At 43.0% G+C, this 17735-nt stretch overlaps 2 protein-coding genes across 2 annotated transcripts; one reads left to right on the plus strand and one right to left on the minus strand.

Moving 5' to 3' along the window:
* Positions 1-796: 796 nt before the first annotated feature.
* Positions 797-7222, minus strand: necap1 (NECAP endocytosis associated 1; the record flags this gene model as incomplete). The annotated part of the gene is given in 9 exon segments (XM_079288007.1): positions 797-2970; positions 3681-3774; positions 3965-4112; positions 4496-4604; positions 4930-5011; positions 5103-5207; positions 5773-5873; positions 7083-7183; positions 7187-7222. Coding segments are annotated over 9 exon segments (831 nt in total). The 3' UTR covers positions 797-2915.
* A 1001-nt stretch (positions 7223-8223) lies between these two features.
* LOC306791202 (uncharacterized protein) lies at positions 8224-17109 on the plus strand. Its single transcript, XM_079287836.1, has 10 exons — positions 8224-8342; positions 8454-8527; positions 9221-9376; positions 10117-10245; positions 10547-10667; positions 10789-10964; positions 11347-13015; positions 13276-13422; positions 13861-14016; positions 16329-17109. The coding sequence occupies exons 2-10, from the start codon at positions 8459-8461 to the stop codon at positions 16334-16336; spliced, it is 2631 nt and encodes an 876-aa protein (XP_079143962.1). The 5' UTR covers positions 8224-8342; positions 8454-8458; the 3' UTR covers positions 16337-17109.
* Positions 17110-17735: the final 626 nt, after the last annotated feature.

Consider the following 17735-nt stretch of genomic DNA (forward strand, 5'->3'; position numbering starts at 1 on the left):
GTAGCTTTGAAAGTGATGCTCAGCTAAGATTAGCCCAAAGTCTTTGGGAGCGTTTTGGCCGTGCTTCTGTCCGTCCGTCCCTTACCTCGACTCGACAGCCTGAGTAATGAAACTCCACGTTATTCCTGAGTATAGCACAGTTTGCATGCTGAACCTCGAGATCACACTGATGATGGGAGATGGGATAAGTTCTCTGAAAAAGGGGAAACAGAATCTTCAGCGGGGACATCGAGTGTATTAAAAGTCCTGAATGTCTGTGACGAGGATCCAAATGAATGCGTGAATATGACACGGTGTTCTGGAGGGATGTGCCGCTGGGTGTGTGTTACAGAGGAGGAATGGACCCGGATCAGAAGGGGAGCGAGACACTCTCACACACACACACACACACACACTCACACTCACTCACACACTCAAACACTCACTCACTCACTCACAAGCTTGAGCCCTGCAGACCTGAGGTCAGACGGTGCTGCAAAAGGTTAAAATGGCCCTCAGGGTTGAAGGGAGGTGACGAGGAAATGAGAGGAAGAGGAGTCGAGTTCCCGAGGAGCTCGCTGGTTTCCTGGTGCGTCCGTCCGTCCGTCCAGCTGTCTGCCGCTCTCTTTCTGTCCGTCAGCAGAGCTCAGAGCTTCTGCTCAATGACCTCATGTCCTGACATTACGCAACGTTGAGCTGCTTGAGTGCTCCACAACAACAACAACAATAATAATAATAATAATAAGACATCACACGTCACACGTCCTTTGAAAGGATTTATTGCCTCTTTCTCATTACATTGGTCATAAATCAAAAGTGTTCGTCCAGTGATTTTACAGCCGGAGTGGAATGAGTGAGAAATGGGAGACATTTCCTTTTATACATTTCAGCCAGCGATGCGAGCGATGTAAACACAACACACATGTCACCATCCATCAGCCCGATCATCTCAACGCCAAGTCACACAGCTCCTGTGATCTGATCACAGCCCACCTTAAAACAAGCAGATGTATGCAAACCAAATTAATTCACAGGCGAGTAACGCTCGTAACATTCCACACGTCAACGTTTCTGCACAACTACCAACAAATAATTTGCTGCCATTCAGACATTCATCATCAGGTGAAGAAAGACGATCATTTCCTTTTTCCCGCCCTCGAGTCCCGAGACCGCTGTGTTCACATCTGTAACCGTGCACATGGTTTCAGTAAAAGAGCTTCTTTTTACATTTCATTCCACAGTCAGTGAAATAAGCCACATCAGGTCCATTCACTGAGAGAAACTCACTCAGTGGTCTAACATGTTCAAGGAATAGTTCCACTCTTGTGACGAGTTCATTCGTGAGACTTTGTTCCTTTAGGACAGAGCCAGGCTAGCCGTTTCCAGTCTTTATGCTAAGCTAAGCTACGCTACCTGGCTCCAGCTTCACATTAAATGCATAAAGAATAATATCAATAATCTCTTCCATTTCTCAGCAAAAGAAAAAATAAGAGTATTTCCCAAAATGTCAAACTACTCCTTTAAATTCCAAATATTTTCCTCCGATTGTCTAAATCTGCTGTTTCAGGCTCGTGTTGAACACGATTGACTTGTTGAACTCCTGAACCGTTCATCCAGATCTGTGACGTCCATGAAACAGTCTTTAGTGCTGAAGGCTCCTCAACATTTTGCCATTAAAAGCAAAACTAGAAAAACCTTCGTGATCATTTCAAACAGAAAAAGCAGTTAAATGAATGTGCACTCAATCACACTCCACTTCCAAAGCGCCTCTGTTTTCTCTTTAACAGAAAGATGTAAATCGAGTGGACACAATTACATATTTAATGCAAAAAGGTAGAGCTGTAACGCATCTCCACATCACATCTTTCCTCCGATATCAGAAAGGAGAACTGGTCTAAGGCTCAATATGACTTTGTGACGACGAGTCCGGCATTGCTGCTCTGTTTTACCTCATCTATGACATCCAACTGGATGCATTTTATTTTAAAAGGGCACGTTTATTAGAATGAGGTGAAAGAAATTTGATTGTTATTTAAGTCGATTGAATTAACTGCCAGCAGACGAACACCCGTCGCTAAACTGGGCACAATGTTTAATTCTTATTCTTCTTTGTAAAAAATGCAGTGAAAGTATGTAAAAATGCAAATAATTGACATTGACAACTTTTTGAAGTTGCATCTTTGAACCCATTTGCATCATCATTCATTTAGAGACATGTGGACAAGGCCATACTCCACCACTCACCGTGTGAAGAAGTCATTAAACCTCTGTTCAGTCTGGTGACTCAAACTGTTCTTTCTTCATGATTTATATTAAATAACTTCGACAGACTGCTGCTGTCATTTCAAAATGATTCAGGGAAGTTATGATTCATTAGAAATAATAAGGCTGATGCACATGAATTAGATTTAAGTGCCAACTTTAGAGCAATAAAGAAACTATCTTCCAGTTAAAGTAGCCTTTCACTTCCGCTGAGCTTTGCAGCTCTCTGCACATTATTCACAGCCGGTTACGCTTGTTCTCGAGATGCAGCACTCTGCAGTTCCTGCAGGGGGAGCTGTTGCACTTAGAAAAAACAAAGGTCTGAACAGAGCGGCATCTACTGGGGAGGCGATGCCGCCACATTACAAAGGAACAAACCTGCTGCTCAGGACGTCACACATAGCCCTTGCATATCTTTTTTGGGTGGAAATGGCTTATCAAGTAATGGCTTTAAAACTGATTAACGCGTCATTTCCCATTCGAAAGAAACCCGGGATTCTTTCTGGATGAAATATTGTTTCTACAGCTCTGTGGAGTTTCACGCTTTGGGATCAGTGTGTGTGTGTGTGTGTGTGTGTGTGTGTGTGTGTGTGTGTGTGTGTGTGTGCGCACAGGAAGCTACGGACACAGATGCAGGTGAGATGGAGATCACAACCGACGAGACAGCCGGCGACTCAAAACTGGATCCAGTGTCCGGCGTCCTGCGGTGGCGACGGTGGTGGAACGGAGCTGGAGACACAAACCGATGTTAACTTTTCTTTTTATGTATTCAGATAATATCTTAATCACTTATTAAAAAGGACAATACCAGTGTTTTGCATGTTATGACCTTGCGACAAAAAAAAGAACTAAAAACATGCCATTTTAAACTCACATTTGTATGATGTGTAAAATGCACATATGTATGTAAACAATATTTAATTATATGGCTAAAAGTATATTGACACTCATTTAGACTCATTCTACTGCTTAGAAACTCAACATGAGTCACATCTTCCCCATTTATTTTAATAATTGCATGAGAGTTCTGTTAAGGTAATATTGTAATTTAAATAAACGTCGAGTGAGTCACTATTTATCACCTCTGGCTCTCTGATAAAAGCCCTTACATTTGCAGTGTTAAGTAAAAAAACACCTGCAATTACTCCTCATCACCACAGGTGCCGCCAAAAACAACAAAACTGAGGTTTTTAAAATTGTGACTTGATTAATACGACAATACGATCACTTTATTTGGACCAATAGTTATTAACCAATTTATTTGAATTGTTTAGCTGTAGTTTAAAAATAACTTTATTTGGTGTGGACAAATGTGACGAGTCCTGAACTCGACCACCAACACCTTTAAGATGAAGGTCTTCTCTCCCAAAAACAGGTTCCCCATGAAAGGGGTTACATGTGGCTGTCCACATACTTTTGGCACACACAGTGTACATTACCTTGCAGGAGCGGAGAAGTCTCCCCAAAGATCTGAACCAGGGTTTGACTGAACCACTGTGTTCGAGTTGCTACTGTCGAGCTCCAACAGGCAGTCTGACAGAGATACAGGGAGACACGCAACAAAACTCATTCAAAAAGCAGCTGACACACATTTCACTTCATTTTCCTGCCGCCTGAAGCTCATTTCACAAGAAACTAATCACCACCGGGATGAAGACAACAGGTCAGTCCCGTCGGTTGAAGCTGCACAGACATTTCACTCACTACAAAGACGCTAACCTACCTGTTGCCATGTCCCCCGTCTGGGGGACTATGTTGTGATTGGATGAGCCTGACAGAGGAGGCGGGGCTATCTTGCCTCCAGGTGGAGGTGGGAGGAGTCCAAACCCACTTGAGCCTTGTGGGCGGGGCTTATCCCTCTTTTTACCTTGCTGGAGGCCAAGACAAAGAAAGATTACATCGCTCAGACTTTTAACACCATTTCCTTGTGTTTTATCCCATGTTTTTGTTAAATGTTGCTTGATTTTTAAGAGCCATGTGATGTAAAGTTGCCACCGAAATAGAAATTATGATTTGACTGATTTGTGAATTACAGATGGTCCTCAAAGCTTTTCATCTCGAGTTACACTGGAGCTCCAGTTTTTGTTTTATAGGCAGCATTAAGTCATTTCTGATTTATTTAGACTACTTTCAGGCTAATTTAACTGTAAAACCACCGACTAACAGACTGTTACTTTCTACACTTACCAACAGTGAAGTTTTATTCAAAATGTTGTGAAACTGTGGTAACAGCTGCACATCTTGAGGCTCTTACCCCGATGTTGAGTGTGATGGTCTGTCCCTCTTTGAAGCCCAAGTCCAGTTTAGGTCCCGAATCCCCGAGCTGGGCACTTTTACTGAATTCATGCTCCTGTTTCACCCATCTGCAGAGACACACACAAACAAAACCATCAGCACAGATACACAAATAAACAACGCATCTCAGCAGATTCCAGCAAAAACCACAGCGTGCCGCTTTCCACAAGTGAAGAGCTGTACATCTCAAAGACAAGCGTCTCGTTTGGGAGTGGACTGCTTTTGCTGCAGAGGGTTTTGGGACAGTAGAAAATATAAGGAATATAAGACTGAAAGTCTAATCATCAGTCATTGCTGTGAATGTATATGCTTCCAACCAAACTCGAAGTTTGAAAAGTGTGAGAGTAATCCCACTACTTTCATCTCTGGGAGAAGACGTGAATCACTGCTTACTTGAAGTGGTCCTGCAGAGACACGTTGAAATCAAAAGCGTCCCCACGGTCTCCGAAGCCGACTCCTATAAAAGCGCTGCGACCTGCGGACGAGAGATGTTTCAGGAACAGAGACAAAAAAGGGGACTTCAAACATGGCCGGCTTCGTGGTCATTTTTTCATTCACCACCTCACCGTTGTCATCCTGTATCCGCAGAACGAAGTATCGGCTGGAGTCGCTCACCGTCTCCATGGCAGTGCCGGGATACTCCTTAATGGGTGCCTGGGCAAACAGCTCCCCTGCAGGACACGAGGGGAAACAACAAGAGATGAAAGAGAGAACAATGTGTCAGGACCCCGACTGTAGTAAACGTAGTCATCGTGAGGTCACACATTGGTTTGTGGACTGACGTGTTGAAGCCTCGAGTTATGCGATTTTGCCGTCGTCATGTTGTTTTTTTCCGCAACTGATGAACAGAGGTGACCATATTTAGACTGTGGAGTGACGTGGCAGTATACGGCTGTGGTAGAGACCTGTCAATCACAGTAAGCCCCGCCCTAAAGCATCCCCTGCTTTATGGTCTAAATGGACCATAATGTACTAAATGAACATCATGCTGTATTGAAGAAGACTTGAAACTAGAGATTGCGACATAAACTCATGTTTACAATGTTTACTGAGGGAATAAATCAAGAGAGAAGTAGAGTCATTTTCTATAGACTTCTATACAACCAGAGGAGTCGCCCCCTGGTGGGCACGAGAGAGAATGCAGCTTTAACACATGAAGCACTGGCTTCACTCGGCAGAACCGGAGGTCGTGTCACTTAATGAAACATTGAAGTACAACACACAATGAAGTCCCACCTGAGACCTTGTCCTCCAGTTTGACATACGCCACTGGTCCCTTGGCTGTGATCCTCATTCGACCCGACCAGTCTGGAGTATCCAGCTTCCAGTCAGCTGCCCTGGAGATAAACAAGATGTTTGTGGGGTATATTAACAGTAAATGATAAAGTATATTAACTATACAACTAACTGTTTCACAAATAAATTTGTTTTTATATTTACAATGGAAACCCTAAAATAACTAACAATGAACTCTAGATTTTGAAGAAAAAAAAAACATCAGAAAAAAATGACATTTAGCATAATACCTCCGTGATGAGAGTATGTGAAACTCTGTGATATAATCTTAGATTTGTATCGCTGTGAATGACACAAACATATCTTTCATCTTTTCAGGTATTAATTCATGTTTTACCCAAAGATATCTTTGATGACACCAGTGAAATAAATGAAGTCATCTCTCTACTTGTGATGCCACAGAACAGGTTATCGCTTTGACATGATCAGTTGAAGCAAATATTTTTGTTTAATTTTAAATACTTTGAGAGGTATAGAGGTGCAAGTATGCAGTATTTAATTTGTTATAGGGACCTGAAGAAGAGGTGAAAGTAACACTTGAAAAAAGTTGTTTTTCTTAACCTCTGTCATCTTATGTACCTTCAGAATTGTCTTGGATTAAACCACCTTAAAATGTTTTTAACATATCTAGTTATTCATAAGCTTCGGTATATGAATATAAAAAGGTGGATACACATTCATACCTCTCTTTCTAATCCCCACACTCTCATACTGCAGCCCGTCTCGATCAGATAAGGTTGCTGGTGCACATATGGATCCATATGTTTATTTTATGATCTCTCCATGTGGAACCCAGACAGTTCAAATGCGCATCACAGGGAGACATACAAGTTTGAATCTATAATGAATCTCAATCAAACACGAGCCACACAGAAAACCCTGAAAATGTGTTTTTGGTCTCAATTCAATGGTGTGAGTGTGTGAAGAGGATCCCGAGCTGTCACACAGGAGCGGGACTGTCCTGGCACGATGACAAACGGCCAGTCACATCTCTGACAGCTCAACCGCTCTGAACAACAACGCGACACACAGAGAACCAGCGATTCAATCCGTAAAATAATATATTTTAAACTGGACATTTTTTTAATCTCCACTCATTCAACCCCCCCCCTCCTCCCTATTCGTGATTTGTAAGCGTGCTCTGGTTCCCAGTGAAAGTGAAATGCCCGCACAGAGCGACACCAAACACCGTTAAAGCGTTAAAACCATATTATAAAGCGCCGTCAACGACACGGCGGTTATTCCTTTACCTGTATGCGCGATTTGACGCTCGCGGCGGGATGCGATAAACGTTGACATCGGGTTTTACGCACAGGATCGACTCGTACTCGCCCTCGGCCGCCATCTTGATTCAACTGTTGTTGATGTGGGAGTAGTGGTTGTGACTCATTTATTCTCTTCTTTTCTGTGAGGGGGGTTGTGTGTGTGTGTGCGTGTGCGTGCGTGTGTGTGTGTGTGTGTGTGTGTCAGAACGCCGTCCGTTGAAGCATAACCCACTCTCCGAAATGCATCTGAAATGTTATTAAACGGAATGATACTCTCGTGAAATTCCTTCAAATTGTAATTTTACAGGAAAACAAAATAATTTCCTGCTAATTTATTTTTCAGTTGCATTATAAAAGACAAACAACTGGTGGACAGACATGTATATTTAATTGAGAATAAAAATAATAAGTAAAAAAACAAAAGCACATCGTGAGGGGGCGTGGACTAGCAGGTGGTGCTGAAAACTGCGGAAGCGGAAATCGTCGTCGTGTCCAGGATTCTTCGAGGAGATCTGCTCAGGGTTAGTCCTTTATTTGTAATGCAAACACGCATATTTGACACATAACGTGCTGCGAGTTTGTGTTCTTGTTCAACTCCGGCAGCAGCGACTGCTTCTGCAACAACCTTTTGATTAGATGGCTAAAAGTCGTGATATTTAAGCTTGTACTCCAGCTGGCTCGATAACTACGTACGACCGTATTTACGGCTGCTGCTCGTCTTCTGTCGCTGTCCGAGGTCCTGAAAACAATCCTCACAGATACGTTACTTGCAAGCACGTCGACTCACAGTTGATTGGGGATCAGGCGGATCATCCATGGTGTAATCGTAATAATAATCTCTATGCATGAGGTTGTGAGCTTGTATTTTCTCACACCGGCCACAGGAGGCTAGCAGCTAACTAGCTTGTAGCTTAGCCAGACGGCTAACCTCGGTGGGGATCTGTGTTTTTGTCGCAGTGGTTATGACAAACTACCACGAGCTGCCACGTACAGCAGGTGTAGGCACACCTTTAGAATAGCTTTTCCAGTCATGCATTCATAATTGTAAGCTTGCCACGCAATGCCTCAGCTCTTTTGTTTTAATGTTGACTGGTCCCTCTCTGCAGCTGTAGGATCTGGTTTCTGAGCATCCGGAGACAAGTCAATGCAGTCAGAGAGAAGATAGAGCAGCAGGATGTTCACTCACTGAGCCAGCGCTGAAGAAACATACAAAATACATCTTTGACGGCACAGGCTTTATAAAAGGTAGAGTGTTTTTATTTGTACGCATGTGTATATGTGTGTGTGGACCCTTCTTGTGTAAGCATGCAACATTGTTCACAAGTTTTCTCTGAATCAGATCCCTCCCCCCCTTAGACACCATGACGTCCTCTATGCTCCGCCGACAGCTGAAGAACCTGGTCCAGAACTACTCTGAGGCCGAGGTCAAGGTAAAAGAATGAAGCTGGTGAAGAACTACGTGAACCCCACTGCCCCCATTATGTCAGCTAAATGTGCCCTCTAGCAGGAAATAAAATGCATTCTCATTGGATTTTTTAAGTCTAGTTTAAGATGCATTGTTTTGGAACATTTTTGCTTGAATTAGATATGGTGATGAAATGCACCTTAAATCTGTAGGCCACTAGCACACCTACAAGATGACATTACAAATCACTATATGTGGCATTTAAATACACGTCTGTGGCCGGGAACACTTGTTGTCTGTACAACATGAGTTTGAAAGGATGCGCCCATGGGTCAGTTGAGTTGAAAGTTAGAGGTGCAAGATCAATAAAACAAGCCATACATTTAAAGTTCTACAGCAGTAAACTCTCACAGTTCTCTTAAATCACAGTGAGCCATTCTCTTGTGTCCTCACCTTCCGGTTTTAGGAATCATGGAAATCTGGGTTTCTTGTCATTATGCTGATTTGATGAAATATGATCCGTAATAACCTGCCAGAACAGATAACTTATTCTTTTTATTCGCATAAATAATTGAGGTGACGTAAAAGATGACTTGCTACATTGTAATCACGATTTCTACGGTGACTGTGAGCCTTTTTCTCACAAGCTGGCATCTGTGACCTTCTGACTGCTGCCGCCTTATATTTGGTGACGTTTCTGGCTTTGCTTCTTCTGCAGGTGAGAGAGGCGACGTCGAATGACCCGTGGGGCCCGTCCAGCTCTCAGATGGCCGACCTCTCCGATCTGACCTACAACGTGGTGGCCTGCAATGAGATCATGACGATGCTCTGGAAGCGCCTGAAAGACGACAAGAACTGGAGACACATCCACAAGGTATCAGAGCAAGACTGTTCAAATGATCAAGATTTCTCTGATAATAATTCATTTCAGTTACGTTTCCGTTTCAATTTATTCACAACACCGTTTACATTCAGCTTATAAGAACCATCATAAGACACAGTGGAAATATGTTGAATGGGATACCCTGATAAGCTATCTGAAGCTTGAGAATAGGGGCTCACAGTATTTAGAATATATGTTTCCTAACTTATTGTCTAGATTTGAAAAAGTACTTTTTTATATACATTTCTAACCTACGACATACCGAAGACTAACCATGAATTACAAAGTCATGATCTTTTCTTATTACCGAGCATTTTATACACTGACTCCTTTTGATTTAGACTTAAATGTTAGAAGAATTGTGTGTTCACACGGTATTACATTCAGAGTGACTTCTTAAAATGTTAAGATTAAAATCTTTAAAGCATAGCAGTTTTTTACTGTTGTAGCTCGAATGAAATGTATTGCCATTTATTGAAAGCACTCTGGGTTTGATCACATGACATGATTTATTAATCTGGTCTTTAGAAACGGTGTAAACTGAACCACATATGTGATTTTACACAGATTTTCTTTTCTTCTCATGGTTTTGTCATATAAAGTCCACAATTCTATGTTAAAAAAAAGCAGTTAAACTGTCCAGATTGACAGTTTATTTTTGTTTCAGTCATATACATCTTTGTTTCACATAAAAATGTGCTCATTGTCATACTTCTTTTTTTGCATACCAGTCCCTGACACTGCTGGAGTACCTGTTGAAGACCGGCGACGATCGTGTGCTTCTGAAAATGAAAGACAGCATCTACATCGTCAAAGCCCTCACAGAGTATCGCTTTGTAGAAAAGGATGGCAAGGATCAGGTGATACTTTTATTATCCATTTAAAGGTTGAATGCTGTACATTAACATTGTCCATTATTGGCACTATAATATCTACATCATCATACTCCTTTTAACCTCCAGGTCAAGTTCACAATTAAAGAAAATATGGTGTCTCACACATTTGTAAGAATCCCTTGATTTAAAAGTTTTCCAGAAGACATTGCTTGACACTTTTGGGTTTACAAAACTTGTAATATTTGGGGTTTGTTTTTCAGGCTTAGATAGGGTATTGCTCCAGTGAGGTGTCAATCAAAGTCTAATTTAAGCATATCTGTCCCAGGGTGGAACTGTGAGAGAGAAGGCCAAAGTTGTCCTTGTTCTCATGGAGGACGATGATAAACTGAAGGAGGAGAGAGACTTTGCCGTCAAGACCAGAGCGAAGACTTCAAAAAATGCTGCTGGTGAGCCCTTCTGCCCTAAACTATGATTGGCTAAATGCCAATTGTTTAAACCGTTGTAGTATAATTCACTTAATGTGTCTGTGTCTCTCATTAAAATCTCTTTTCCATTCCTTTTAACAAGCCTCATCTGCTGACGCCATCAAGGATCCCAGCTACAAGCCATGCTACGTTGGCGGGGCTGCAGGGCTTCCATCCTTAGACAACATACCGTCAGTGGCCGACTTGACCGCTTCCTTCGCTGCCCGCAAAGAGGAGCGTCTGAAGCAGGAAGTTGAGAAGAAAGAAGGAGAGAGGAGGGTAAGTGTAAAGCAAGTACAAAGCTCATCTACGGCAAGTGGACACAAAAGCACAAATACTACACCACTGCAGTGTAATGCAGTCGAGTACAGGAACACTGCAAACCATATCCTCAAAAATAAGCATATTTATATCAACATGTTTTTAAAATCTCAACAAACCCAATGTTCCATGCACCATGCCAGTTTTTGGAGGCAAAATTTCAGTCAAAGAATGGATCATTTGAAATGAGATTACAGACCGGTTCACAATACCAATTGTAATCGATTACTCGCCTTAAACAAACAGTTAGATCTATGTGTCAACAGGACAAGTTCAGTAACACCACTAATGAAGCCATTTGTAAGCGTTTGTGTTTACCTCTCTAACTGTAATATCCTAGGCCAAGTTGAGTGAAGACGAGCTGAAATGGGAGGATGCAGGAAAAGGCAATGACGATAAAGGAGGTGCTTGGGGAGGGGAGAAAGCAGAGGAGGAGGAGGAGGAGAAGGAGAAACCAGACGCATGGGGAGCCCCGAAAGAACTTAAAGAAGCCGCAGGTCCATGGGGCGCACCCTCAAAGCCTGACACAACTGATGCACCCGCCAGCGGTGATCCTTGGGGGGCTCCAACTAAAGCTGATGAGGATCCATTTTCAGCACCAAAAACTGATGAAGATTCATTTGCAGCTCAAAAAGATGAACCCGATCCATTTACTGCATCAAAAGGTGACCCGTTCAACGCACCAAAAGATGGTTCAGACCCCTTCAATGCACCCAAAGACAAGGAAGATCCATTTGCTGCTCCAAAAGATAAACCAGATCCCTTCAATTCGTCTAACAATGATCCATTCAACGCCCCCAAAGACGATCCATTCAAAGCCCCCAAAGACGATCCATTCAACTCCCCGAAAGACGATCCATTCAACGCCCCGAAAGACGATCCATTCAACGCCCCGAAAGACGATCCATTCAACTCCCCGAAAGACGATCCATTCAACTCCCCGAAAGATGATCCATTCAACTCCCCGAAAGATGATCCATTCAACTCCCCGAAAGATGATCCATTCAACTCCCCGAAAGATGGTCCATTCAACTCCCCGAAAGATGATCCATTCAACTCCCCGAAAGATGATCCATTCAACTCCCCGAAAGATGATCCATTCAACTCCCCGAAAGATGATCCATTCAACTCCCCGAAAGATGATCCATTCAACTCCCCGAAAGATGATCCATTCAACTCCCCGAAAGATGATCCATTCAACTCCCCGAAAGATGTTCCATTCAATGCCTCCAAAGATGATCCATTCAACTCTCTGAAAGATGATCCATTCAATGCCCCAAAAGATCTTCCATTCAATGCCCCAAAATATCTTCCATTCAATGCCCCAAAAGATCTTCCATTCAATGCCTCCAAAGATGATCCATTCAACTCCCCAAAAGATGATCCATTCAATGCCCCAAAAGATCTTCTATTCAACGCCTCCAAAGATGATCCATTCAACTCCCCAAAAGATGATCCATTCAATACCCCAAAATATGTTCCATTCAACGCCCCAAAAGATGTTCCATTCAATGCCCCCAAAGATGTTCCATTCAATGCCCCAAAGGATGATCCCTTTACTGCACCACCATCAACACCCCCTAAAGAAGACTCATTTGCAGCACTAGCATCATCTAAAGATGACTCCTTCACTGCTGCAACACCACCACCCAAAGAGGATCCTTTCTCCGCATCTTTCAAACCCACAAAAGAGGACCCCTTTGCTGCACCAACAACACCCCCTAAAGAGGACCCATTTACAGTGCCATCCAGTCCACCAAAAGATGATGCCTCCGATCCCTTCAATGCCCCTCCAGTGAGCTCGCCTCAAGGCAGTGCAGATGCGTGGGGAGCCCCTGCTAGCTCTCCGCCCACTGACGGGTCAGATCCCTGGGGGGCGCCGTCTGCTCAAGAGGAAACAAAGGGCAGAGATCTCTGGGGGGACGGGACAAGCGCCTTCTCACCTGTTGATAATTCTGATGCATTTGGAGATTCATCCAAACTGGACAATGACCCATGGGGAGCTCCAGGTAAGAAACTAACAAATAGATGCTCCTAACCTTGAGGTTAACTCAGTATTTATTTTAAGAGCTTGCATCCATATCCCATCGCCCTGTTTCAAGAAGTAAAACTTTCTCAGGTGTCATCAGAACTTCGATCATGAATAACAAGTGGTCATATATTGTGTGAGATCCAACTCCTGTGCCACCAGAATCATCCCAGTGGGACTTTATTACCTGGTTTAGATTAGATTAGATGGGTCTAATTTCTTCTCTATTTCCCTGTTAAGCTGCAGCTCCAGTCAGCACAGATGATGCGTGGGGTTCACCTGCTCCACCCTCAGACTCCTCCCCGGCTAGTGACCCCTTTGGCGACGGAGCATCTAAAAAAGGTGATCCTTGGGGTGCGCCGAGCAACGCATCTAGCAATGGGACAGGTAAATCGCACTTCACACTCTGTCTAAAGGCTTATTCATGTGATCCATCCATTGTTCATGGGAATAAAACCTCATTGTCCGCTTGGTACTCAGCAATAACATGCTCCGCTCTGATTAAATCAACTAAATCTTTCCTCTGCATAGTTTGTAAAAATGAATGCTTGTTTTTAATCCAGAGAAGACTTTGCCAGCTGGCTTAGTGCTCGGCCGAGAACGGTGACTCTAACAACCTAACTGTATCTGTGCCTGAATCTGATTTGATGTCAACGTTTTCTTCCATTTTCTCCATTTCACCCCCATCTTCCCATCGGTAAGCAGCTGCGACTAACAATCTTAATCAATTAAACTCCTCTTCCGCTTTGCTCTCTCTTCCTCCCTGACCTGTCCCCCAAAAGAAAACACCTTTTAGCGTAGAATTGGACATTTGTTGTATTGCAGGGAAGCGAACGGCGCAGGAGGAGAAGGCGTACAGAAAGACTGCTTCGTTTCTGGGCTCTGCGGGCACGTCGCTCGTTGACTTGGACGATCTATTTTCTTCTAATCCCAAACAGCGCTCCCTCCCCAGCACGCTCCTCACCCAGACACAAGCCATCGGTAAGGACGGAGAAAATGCTTCACTCTGGGTGACGAACACCATTTTTGCCAAAAGGCTTCTCGTGTGGGATCATTTGTGGTGCGCTTGATTCAAATGGATGCATGATCAACTTCAAAGACTGGAAAATCACCGAGATACTAACAATCTGTAAATCGCTGGTGATGATGATTCAAATGTATTCCACTACTGTTTAGCTGAAGTCCAGAGAGGGGGGGGGGGGGGGGGTGGAGACGGTATGATTGATATATATTTATCAATAGGTTTGTATGGACAAGCTTACTGTGATCATGTGTTTTGCCGATTCACCCCTGTGTTCTCGCTGTATAGTGTATCGATGTTGTGTATGTGTGTGTGGGCATTAGTGACCTATTGAAGTTTAGTATAGAAGTTTATATTAACCACCAGATATTTAACTTCTCTCTCTCTCTCTCTCTCTCTCTCTCTCTCTCTCTCTCTCTCTCTCTCTGGTGCATTTTCTCTTTGCTGGAATACTTCAAACTCCCTCCCTCCCCTCATCCCTCCATCCTCCTGTTACTGCTCCCTTATTTCCCAGGCGCTTTCAAAGCCCGGGGCATGACATCTGCCCCCGTGGTCAGATCAGGGGCTGTTGCAGGGTTATCCCTTCCTGAAACATTAACCCCGTACTGCAGTCCGTTTGGTTCCACCCTCGCGCCCTCCTTTGGTGCACCTTCCCACACGTTTGGAGCTGCTAAACCTTCCAGTGAATCTCCCTTATTTCAGCTACCGTCCCATTCCACGGGAGTTTCTCATTCTGGCTTAAACGTGCTTCAGGCAGCTCAGGTGGCTCCCCCATGTTCAGGAACCGGAATGGTACAATCCGTTTCTATGGGAGGGAGTCCACAAATGCGACTGAGCATGAACCCCTCCTTTGGACTGGGAATGGTGCAGTCTGGTTCTCTGCTGGGGATTCCTTTGACAGACCCCCTCTTAATGGGAACAGGAATGGGTCAGTCCAGTTTCTTTGGAGGGAATTGCCAGACAGGGGGGGCTCACTTGGGAGGTTCCACTCCACAGGCCGGGGGGAGAGTCCCTTTCCAGCCACAGTTGCTCTCAGGCAAGGGGTCGGGTGACACGGTGAACAAAAACAACAATCCATTCCTGTTCTGACAGCTTGACACGGAATATGTCCTGCCAGATACATATATAAGATTAAATGACCGCAATTGGTAGTTACATGTTTTAGCCCTCGAAACCATTTTTCCAATTATAGCCCAAATACATTCGATTGCTTTACTACGTATCTTCAAGGCAGTCATTGAGTTTTCCGTAATAATATTTTGTCAGCCGTACAATGTAATCAAATGGTATTTCATTTTTCTTGTAGGCAGGGACTGTCAGGACTCTTATCGGTGAATTTGGCCATTTCTTGAATTAAAATGTTTTTCAGCGATTGACTCTTAAAAATCAGATGTCAGAATATGTCCTTGAATGCACCAAGAAAGAAGACTAATTTATAAAAGGTATTTAGTTGTGAGAGTCCCTGCTCCTCTGATTCACGCTGTGATAATGACATAATGGGTGGTATGAAATCACAGGCAGGCTGGTGAACCTTGGATGCTGTACTTTTGGAAAATGAGCAGTAGCAACGTTAATACAACTCGTAAGGCTAAAACATGCAGAACCACTTTCATAATCCTTTAATTAAACCCGTCAGCTCCTCCGCTTACCTCCCCATGAGATCTACACACGTCCAAATAAAATGACAAAGTATAATATAACAACAGAAACACACAAAACGTGTGTGAAAGGGCCGTATCCTTCTGTTTCCGTGCACAAGTGTGAGAAGCAGAGAGCATCTTGAGTGAGTGTCTACATGGAAATACTGAAGAATTACTGTTGATGTGTTGACCTGTAAAACATTGACGGAGCTGATGTGGGGAAGACGTCACTGTAGGTTTTCATTAATGTGTGTGTGTGTGTTTGTACAAGGCGTGTGTGTGAGACCTGCATGCACGCAGTGTGTGTGTGTGTGTGTGTGTGTGTGTGTGTTCAGTATATATTGTGCTGATGTAAATAGTGGAAGTAATCACAGATAAACCTTGAAATATACTGTATATTAGAGTGTTACAATCATGAGTAACTATTTATTGATTATTTATTGATGCAGCAACGGCCTCCAACAAAGAGCAGTTCTGGTTAACCTTCTTTACAGTGTCGTCGTCATCGAGACGGGTTGACCGGATTGTATTGATAAGATTTCAAGCATGATTGGCTCCAAGCTGACTGTTCAAACACGGCGTTCTCAATCAACTCAGTAACCAATGGTGGCTTTTCTTTCTTCCCTGTTTAGATTTGTAGTCGTTCTGGATTCATTGTGTCATTGAACACGCCCCCGCTGTACCTCCTGAAACAGAAACGTGTTACTGTGTGATGTTTAGCTGCAGTGTTGGCTGAATAAAGTCTGAATGTGAACATACCAACCTCTTTAATGTGCATGCAGTCTGAGCCGATCCGTGTGTGTGTGTGTGTGTGTGTGTGTGTGTGTGTGTGTGTGTGTGTGTGTGTGTGTGTGTGTGTGTGTGTGTGTGTGTGTGTGTGTGTGTGTGTGTGTGTGTGTTCGCGCGCGCCCCTCATCTATTTCGTGTGTGAGTGGCTCATGACATTTCAACACACGCCTGCATCTCTTTATGTTCTACGAATGAAGATACTTTTGTTGAGAGGTTTTGACTGAGAAAACATGAAGAGCAGCAGAGTTCACCGTCGTTCATGAGACGTGGAAACATCACAGCTCAGTTAATCAAAGCCAGACCCGACCAATGGCGTCTAAGAGGTCGCTCAGCTTTGAATTGTTGCCGTTGTTTGTGTTTCATGGGCCTCGTCGCATCTTTTGTGTATTTTTTTAATATCTTTTAAATATGAACTTTGGTGGAAGATTTGACTGAAAGGATCTTTGATCTTTCAGTTACAGGAGGAAGATGAGAAACTTGCCCAAGATGCTATGAGTATGATTTCCTCTCGAATTTAATTTTGTATGAAATTAATTTATTTAGCTGTGTATTTAAACTTAAAGCTGTGTTGTAAACTGTGACAGTATGCAGTACATTTGAGAAATAAAGTGATACAATAAGTGACCTGCTGACCTGTTTGTTCAGCTCTGTGGCTTTTCTGTATGTCACATTTTCTGCTGCATATTTTCTGAAATGTTATTTTTTAAACTGAATTGTTTATTGATCATTGGGGATTCCTTTGAGCAAAACTTTATTACAACCCAATAAACTTACCGGCCGTCACCACGAGAGGGCCATAAACACACACATTTACACACATTATTGCAGTCACTGGAATGAGATGCTTAAAACCACGAGTTGATGTCACTGTTATTTACATATGTTTTAATGATTAAACATTACATAATATAATATTTTGCTGAAGGGAAATACATTCTGGCTAATTGATTTGAAATAAATGACTGAAGTAATTGTACATAATAAAACCTCTATGCACAAACTGAGAATTCACTTTTTAATGAAGTAGGAGACTTGTATACTTCTGATGAAACCAATCATTAGGTATTAAGAGATTCTGTATTTCTCATTGAGAGAGAAGGACTGTAGATGTGCGTTTAAGAATGTTTAAGTTTGTTCAGCTTTTCGGCAGAAAAACCATATGAAACACAAAGTATGATTAAAAGCTGTGTTTTTGATCATGTATGAATTACTAAACGGACTTACTGGTCACAAGCAAAGGGGCCCAAAGT

The sequence above is a fragment of the Melanostigma gelatinosum genome (assembly GCF_949748355.1).
Source record: "Melanostigma gelatinosum genome assembly, chromosome: 17".
NCBI classification, from domain to species: domain Eukaryota; kingdom Metazoa; phylum Chordata; class Actinopteri; order Perciformes; family Zoarcidae; genus Melanostigma; species Melanostigma gelatinosum.